General features: G+C 44.9%; 1 protein-coding gene across 2 annotated transcripts; it reads left to right on the forward strand.

Annotated features, from left to right (window-relative positions):
- The first annotated feature begins 598 nt into the window (after nucleotides 1-598).
- On the forward strand, nucleotides 599-6,721 carry ADI1 (acireductone dioxygenase 1). 2 transcript variants are annotated; one of them, XM_040550625.1, is made up of 4 exons: nucleotides 599-788; nucleotides 2,106-2,225; nucleotides 3,359-3,538; nucleotides 5,300-6,721. In XM_040550625.1, the coding sequence occupies exons 1-4, from the start codon at nucleotides 669-671 to the stop codon at nucleotides 5,420-5,422; spliced, it is 543 nt and encodes a 180-aa protein (XP_040406559.1). In that variant the 5' UTR covers nucleotides 599-668; the 3' UTR covers nucleotides 5,423-6,721. The 2 variants fall into 2 exon arrangements, with proteins under 2 accessions (XP_040406559.1, XP_040406560.1); XM_040550626.1 differs by having other exon boundaries at nucleotides 693-1,310.
- Nucleotides 6,722-7,129: the final 408 nt, after the last annotated feature.

Here is a 7,129-nt window from a genome sequence, read left to right on the forward strand (position 1 = left end):
TTTCTCCACCCTTACATGGTGTTTAACTAACTGATGGCTTATTTACTGTGTAGAGCCAGAGGCTGGAAGGGACTTTGGGGGTGTCTTAGGCGAGCCACCTAGGGCTGGGGGCTCAGTCTGTGGCCACTCAGGTTTTGAATAAACCCTGGGATGGAGACAGCACAACCTTTCTAGGCAGCGTGTTCCAGTGTTTTACCATTCTCCTTTTTTTTTTTCCCTTCTTTTTCCGTATGTATTTTTATTTCTCCTTGTTTTGATGCTGCAATGCAGGTGTTTGAGGCTGAGACCAACTAGTGCGTTCACCGTTGAGCACTACTAGTGCAGACCAGTAAGCAAAGCTGATTTTTAAGTTAGGCATGATGTGTGCCATGACCAGCCACCATGCCTGGCGCTTCCAAGAAACCCGTTCGCTAGCCCAATTTGTCCATGGAGACCTAGAACTCGAGGCATGCTATCATCGCTGGTGATGTCGAGCCGAAGCCTATAAAGGAAAATAACAGCTATTTATGCTATGCCTATGCTTCCAGGGCTTGAAATTGTCCCGAAAACGCTGCCCCGGGAGCTGCTCGCCGAGCTCCCCCCGGGGCGGGCCGCGCCGCTCCCGCCCAGCCCTGCCCAGCCCGGCCTCGGGGAGGCTCCCGCCGCCAAAAAAAAAAAAAATAAAAAAAATGGTGGAGGCCTGGTACATGGACGAGTCCCAGGAGGACCAGCGGGCGCCCCACAGGCTGCAGCCCAACCGCGCCGTCAGCCTGGAGCAGCTGCGCCGCCTCGGCGTCACCTACCGCAAAGTAAGCACCGGGGCCCCCCCACCCCGAGCGGGAGGCTGAGGGAGGCCCCGGCGCCGCGCGTAAAATGGCGTCGGGCCTCCGGCGCCGAGGCCGTACGCGGGCGGCTCGCCCCAGTGCCGCCGCTCCCCTTCTCCTCACGCAGCGCAGGCACCGTGAGTCTGTGCTCTGTGTCGGTGCTGAGGGCTCTTCTGAAGGGCCGTGTGGTGGTCGTACAAGAGCCCCCCTTTCCAGCGTGCATCAGGCAGAAGGGCTGCGTGACGGAGAATTTCTGTCACAAACTATAAATCAGGCATGCCTCAGCTGTAAAACGCGTTCATTAAGAGCTCATGATTTTCTCTCCCCTGTAATCGCACCTCAGGGTCTTGGGGAGTGCAGCACAAGCAGTGCTGCAGAATTGGGAGTACCTCGGGGGGACGGTGACATACGTTGGTGGCCTTTGAAGTGTGCTGCATGCTGTGTGAGGTAGGGACATGCTGCAAGAGTCAATAAACCGTGGAAAATCCCGCAGTTATGACACCTCAGGTAACCTTCCATTTCCCTGCTTTTAGCAGCTCTCCCACTTTCAGAATTTGGCGTCTGAGCAGAAAAAGTGGAGTGTATCCAAGGCAATGTATTAATACATTTCTGACATAATCAGCAAAGACCCCGAAATTATTACTTTCTCATTTAATCTTATTTATTGGTGCTATGCTGCTGCTGTTTTGTGTATGACAATAAGCTTGTGTGCTTGGAAGCAAGTCGTGCCGAGCGGGGAAGTGGTGCTGCAAGCAGCTGGTACCAATCATGTACGTGTCTGCCAGCATCTCCAAACCTCAGAAGCTGGGATGCAGAGGTAGCAGGACGGCCTCCCAGATGATTTTGGTGTGAGGGTGGACTGGATATAGGTAAATCAAATGAATCTGGCTCTTGAATGATATTAAGGTGGTAAAAGCAATGTGAGAAGGCAAGTATAGTTTTCTTCAGGGCTAAATCCATACGGTATGTCCATACTGATTTTGAAAGCTCTTTTTTTTTTTTTTTTTTTTTAATCATTCTTGATTTTCCCCCATGATAACCAAAGAGTAACTCTGCTGGACTTGTTAGTATCTAGTATATCATTTGGCATGCAGTAGTTGTGCACTCGTGCGTTGAACTTTCAGTCAAAGTGAAGTAGTACATGCCTTGAGTACCTATGAGGAGCTAACTTAGCTACCCACTGGTGTTATCTGCCTCTCCATTGACATTCTCAACAACGTTGTTTTTTCCCCATTAATATCTTGAATTGTGTCTTAAGCATTTGTGTCTGAATTCATTTTTTTTTTTCTGCCTATTTTTCAGTTGGATGCCGATAACTATGAGACTGATCCATGTCTGAAAGAGATTCGGAAAGCGGAAAATTATTCTTGGATGGATATAATAACTATACATAAAGACAAGCTTCCAAATTATGAAGAAAAGGTATGCAAGCCTTTGCTTTGAATGAGGATTTGTGTTCTGAAGTCTATTGCTAGAGCGTGCAGTCAGCTTCTTAACACGTGTTCATTGTGAGCAGTCTCAGGGATGAGATTTCCATGTTTAAAATAAATTCTGTTCAGAAGTCCTTAACTTTAAAAAAAAAAAAAAAGTTTTGATATTGATTTTCAAATGGGAGGGGAGGGAGGGGGAGATAGGCGTTTTGCTTCTGTAGATTGGCTTCAAAGTTTTTTAGGTTAGTTTCCATGAGTGTGTCATTTTGAATGTAAGGTTCCTACAAGTAGAGAGCCCTGTAGATACGGACCTGACTTCAGAGAGACTAACTGGGATGAAGGCAGGCTGTTGCCAGCTCTGCATGGGATGAAGGCAGGCTGTTGCCAGCTCTGCATGAGATTTGAAGGCCAAAACATCCTAGTGGCTGTTGCAAAATTCATCTTTTCAAAGTAAATATCATGGAATTTGAGGGATACATTCCCCTTACAAGAAGATTTGTTAACTTGGGAGGCTAGCAGCATGGCTATTTCAAAGCAGCTGAATACGAACAGTGCCAGGCTCCGAGATGAGCCTTCTAGAAGGAATGTTCTCCCTGCCCCAGGGTGTTCGACTGCTGTTCTGGCCTGAACACAGCAACCTGGTGGCATTTCCATATTTTCAGTAAATTTTTGTCCATTTACCAGTTTGTTTTAAGTGCATTGTGTTAGACAGGTATTACATTTTTTACAAGGTGAATTAGGTCGTAACTCAAGTATCCTGTGTGAGCTCAATCTGATACAAAGATAAGCCTTTACTGACTGGGAACCTGGACTTGTGCATATTTTGCCATGCTGAATCAGTAAAGGCTGAGGTCTGTTTCAGGCCCACCTGCTCTAGCATGGCTAAACAGTATCCAGAAGTAAACAGATGATGTTATCTGGTATAGAACATTTAAAGCATGTTTAGAAGCATCCAGAGACTGTCTCTGGCTGATTGGATTGGCCGTTTTAATCCTGTTGGTCTCATCTGTCAGTTAAATCACTGCATAGTTAGAAAGCCTTTGTCTGCTTTGCCAAATGTTTCAGCCACATGTCTTAGCAGTGTTTCTGTGTTCAGTAGTTTTAAGAGATACCTGCTATCCCTAGATAAAAACATTTTATGAAGAACATTTACACCTAGACGATGAAATTCGCTACATCTTAGATGGATCTGGCTATTTTGACGTTCGAGACGAGGATGACAAATGGATCCGAATTTCCATGGAGAAAGGAGACATGATAACCCTCCCTGCTGGCATATATCACCGATTTACACTGGATGAGAATGTATGTTACTATAGTTTACTGTAAGTTTTGATGACAAATGTCTGTGAGTGTATATCTTATTAGCAACTGCATGCCCTGAGACTTTGCAGTTCATTAGCAAAGCATATTAAATATGAAGTAGGAATATGAAAAATACTAAATAATTCACAGCATCTGAACCTTTCATCTCCAGGTCACAAATCCAGCTTCATCTCATCAGCTGTAACTGCAAGTCATTGCCACGCGATACCCATAGTGTATCTTGTGTGACAGTGGTGTCATAGTCAAGCCCTACCTGCAGCATGATTGCCCCTACTGCCACTTGTGGCATGGAGATGGATCCTTCTGTGTTGCCTCGTTGGTTGTCTATGTATGGAGACACAGAGCATACCTGTGTAGATCAGTGGCATTCTTCATAAGCGCTAAATTCACCTTCAGGGAAAGAATGATTTAAGGGTCCAGAGCCACTACATGCAGCTAGCGTATGCCAGACTGAACGCTTGCTTCACAGGAGGTGACCTGCTTTTGGAGAGTATTTTTGGCAACAGGACTGTGAGATTGCATGTATAGTCCTGATCTGTGTGCCTGCCCTTGTGGACTTGTATGTTTTTAATCTCAGCATTAGCCCTGGAAAATGGGAAAATGTGTATCGATGTCTCCTTTGTAGCAAAATCCCATCTCTGGTATGGTCCTGAGTGTGATATAATTTTGAATCAGCCCTCCAGGTAGCAGTTAGAGTGTGTGGAGAAAAAAAAAAAAAAAAAAAAAGAAATGCTGCTTTAGTGAAAAACCCAACTCTCATGTCTACATTTTGAGATCCACAATGAATTAATTACAAACATTATTTTGAGGCTTTTCGTTACATACACAAAATGTAAGAGGTTATGGGTTGAATCCACTAGAAGTCGTAAACGTTTATGTCCACTTCAGGAACAGCAGTCCAGAAATGGCATCTTCAAAGTCTCACATAAATTCCTTAGGTACCTCTAGGCCCTTGGGTTTTGCAGCTAAGTCCTTTAGGTGCCTAACTTTATTCTTGACATTGCCGAGCATGTAGGTGCAGGGTAAGCACTTAGCAGTGTTTACAAAATAGGTAGGACCTAAGCCTGTAGAGTAATTGGCAGTAGAGAAGAGGAGAGTTCCCCATAACTCAGTGTTTGGAGCACTTCTGCAGGGTGTAAAACTCCATTCTCTGCTGCCACAGCTGCACCTTCCCACCTGGCATACTTTTGGCTAGCTGGTGGCAAGGGTTATTACTTTTTCTTTTGAAATCTGGAGACTTTTCACTTTACATACATAATGGGTTTTTATTTTTTGGCTAGTTTCTGTATTCCCCATTCAGCTCTTACGGCCCTCACTTGGAAACTTGTGATATTCCTCAGGCGTTGTGTAGTAGTCTTGTGTCTTCTGCTTGTTGTTTAACTAAGCAAGTAGGAATTAGATGCTGCAGTGCTCAGTATTGTGGATCCAGTGCAAAGTGATCTGTGTAAGACACGATTTATCTGGTTTCTTTGAAACAGGGAGAAGTACTGTTTGCCTGGCCTGGAGGCACTGGTTGTGACACAGCAGATCACTGCATAAGTGCAAAATCCCTCGCTGCAGTAGCTGGCAGCAGAAACAGCAGCAGAGTGCTACAATATTCTGGAACCTGTGAAGCTTCCAGTCCATGTTGAAACAGTTTCAAAAATTGCTGCAGAAGTGCAGATGAAAGCATTAACTTCAGAATTAAAATCCCATGGAAAAGAGCTCTTACCTTACTTGTGGCTTCTTGTTCTTTGACAGAATTACGTGAGGGCAATGAGGCTGTTCGTTGGAGAACCAGTCTGGACAGCATACAACAGACCAGCAGATGATTTTCCTGCTCGGAAACAGTATATGAAGTTCTTGACTGGAGAAGCACAGTAATGGTGTCTGCGACCTGACAGGTGGAGCAGCCTGAAGCCAATCGGAATAAACGTGATTTTTCAACTGACTACGCTACTGGTTGCATATACACTGGAATCACAAAACCATAGACAAACTTAGGCTGAAAGGTCATCTGGAGGCCATCTAGCCCACTCCCCTTTGAAGTACAGGGCCAACTTCAAAATTAAACCAAGTTGCTCAGGCTCTTGTGTTTTGAAAGCCTCCGGTGAGGGAGACTCCGCAGGCTGGCCAGGCACCTGTTCCATCGCTTAGCCACTCCCGTGGGTTCACAGTTTCTCTTTATGGCCAAATCCCTTGACAGTGTGTGATTGTTATCTCTCGCCCTGAGAAGAATCTGGCTTTGACTTCTCTGCAGTCCCTTCTCTAGTGCCAAAATGCAATTAGGTCTTCCCTTAGTCTTCTCCAGGCTAGACAAACAAGTGTCCCAGACTGGACTTACAGCAGTCCAAGTTGTAAAAGATGACGTTAAACATCATTTGTCCTGGCTCTGACTACTGAGGAATGTTACTTGTAGCCAGCTTAGTTAGACAGGAACAAGTGGCTATTCCTAGCCTGGTGGTCCACAAGTTTTTCACCTACTTTGTAGCTCGTATTCTGAGTACAACACTACTGTGGGAAACAGCTGAAAGCCTTGCTGTATGCAAGGTAACTGCCACCCACTGTTTCCCCTCTGCCACAGAGCCAGTTATTTCCTCCTAGATGGCAGTAAGGACTGTCAAGCAGAAAGTGCCTTTGGTAGATTGGTGTTGACTATCTTTTCCCATTTCCTTCTATTTCGTGTGCCTGATATGGCTTCTGGAATAGCTTATTCCATAATTTCCTGAAGTAAGGCTGGTTAGCCTTTAACTCCCCAGGTCCTCTTTCTCTCCTTTTGGAAGATGCCTGTAACATTTGCCTTTTTCTGGCCAAAAAGATTTCCGTGATCTCTCTGATGACGGCAGCCTTCTGGTAACATTAGCTGGTCGCATTTACAGTAGCTCAGGAATCCATTTTCTAACCTTTTATTCCTGATGTTTCTGGCAGGTAGAGGTGGGCTACATTAATATTCATTCTGCTCCGAATCCATGCTAATGAACTATGTAGGATTCTGGTTTTAATTAAAGAAAATAAACCCAACTTCATTCTTGTCTAAAAAATGTTCATAAGATAAATTTGCATAATCGGCATTTTAGTATGCAGCTTCCCTAGCTCCAGCCTGGTACGTAAAGCTTTGGTTTTCTCTTGGCAAAATGTAGCAATTTGCTCCCATGAGTTATTAATAAAATTAATTTGACTTCAGTATGTTTTTTTTTTTTTTATTTTTTTCCTGCTGCTGACATTAAGGATACGTTGAACAACAGTGTTACTGCTGTACTTGTTAATCTGCTTTTATTCCTTGTTCTGCTGCTGACCTGTTCTGTAACTGGACAAAGCATTAAGTGTGCACCTCAGTTTCTTCAGCTGTGAAATGAAGATACGTGGACTTAAATGTGCTGGCCCAGTTTTCAGTAAGTGCCTTGCAGTTACGCAGGGCATGCTGCTCCTCAGCAGTGGGCACAGAAGCATTTTGGTATGAATTTGCTCCTTACAGTGAGTCAGCTGTGCAGATTGTGGTGCGTGCTCCAGCTCCCAACGGATGATGAGAGCACAGGTTCTGCACTGCCTGCAGGCTGTGTGCCAATTTCAGCCGTGTGCAGTACAAACTCC

The sequence above is a fragment of the Cygnus olor genome, chromosome 3 (assembly GCF_009769625.2).
Source record: "Cygnus olor isolate bCygOlo1 chromosome 3, bCygOlo1.pri.v2, whole genome shotgun sequence".
NCBI lineage: Eukaryota > Metazoa > Chordata > Aves > Anseriformes > Anatidae > Cygnus > Cygnus olor.

Coding starts and splice junctions, on each gene's coding strand:
- ADI1 (XM_040550625.1), top strand. CDS start 669: ATGGTGGAGGCCTGGTACATGGACGAGTCCCAGGAGGACCAGCGGGCG. Junction 789..2,105: donor TCGGCGTCACCTACCGCAAA/GTAAGCACCGGG, acceptor CCTATTTTTCAG/TTGGATGCCGATAACTATGA. Junction 3,539..5,299: donor GATTTACACTGGATGAGAAT/GTATGTTACTAT, acceptor GTTCTTTGACAG/AATTACGTGAGGGCAATGAG.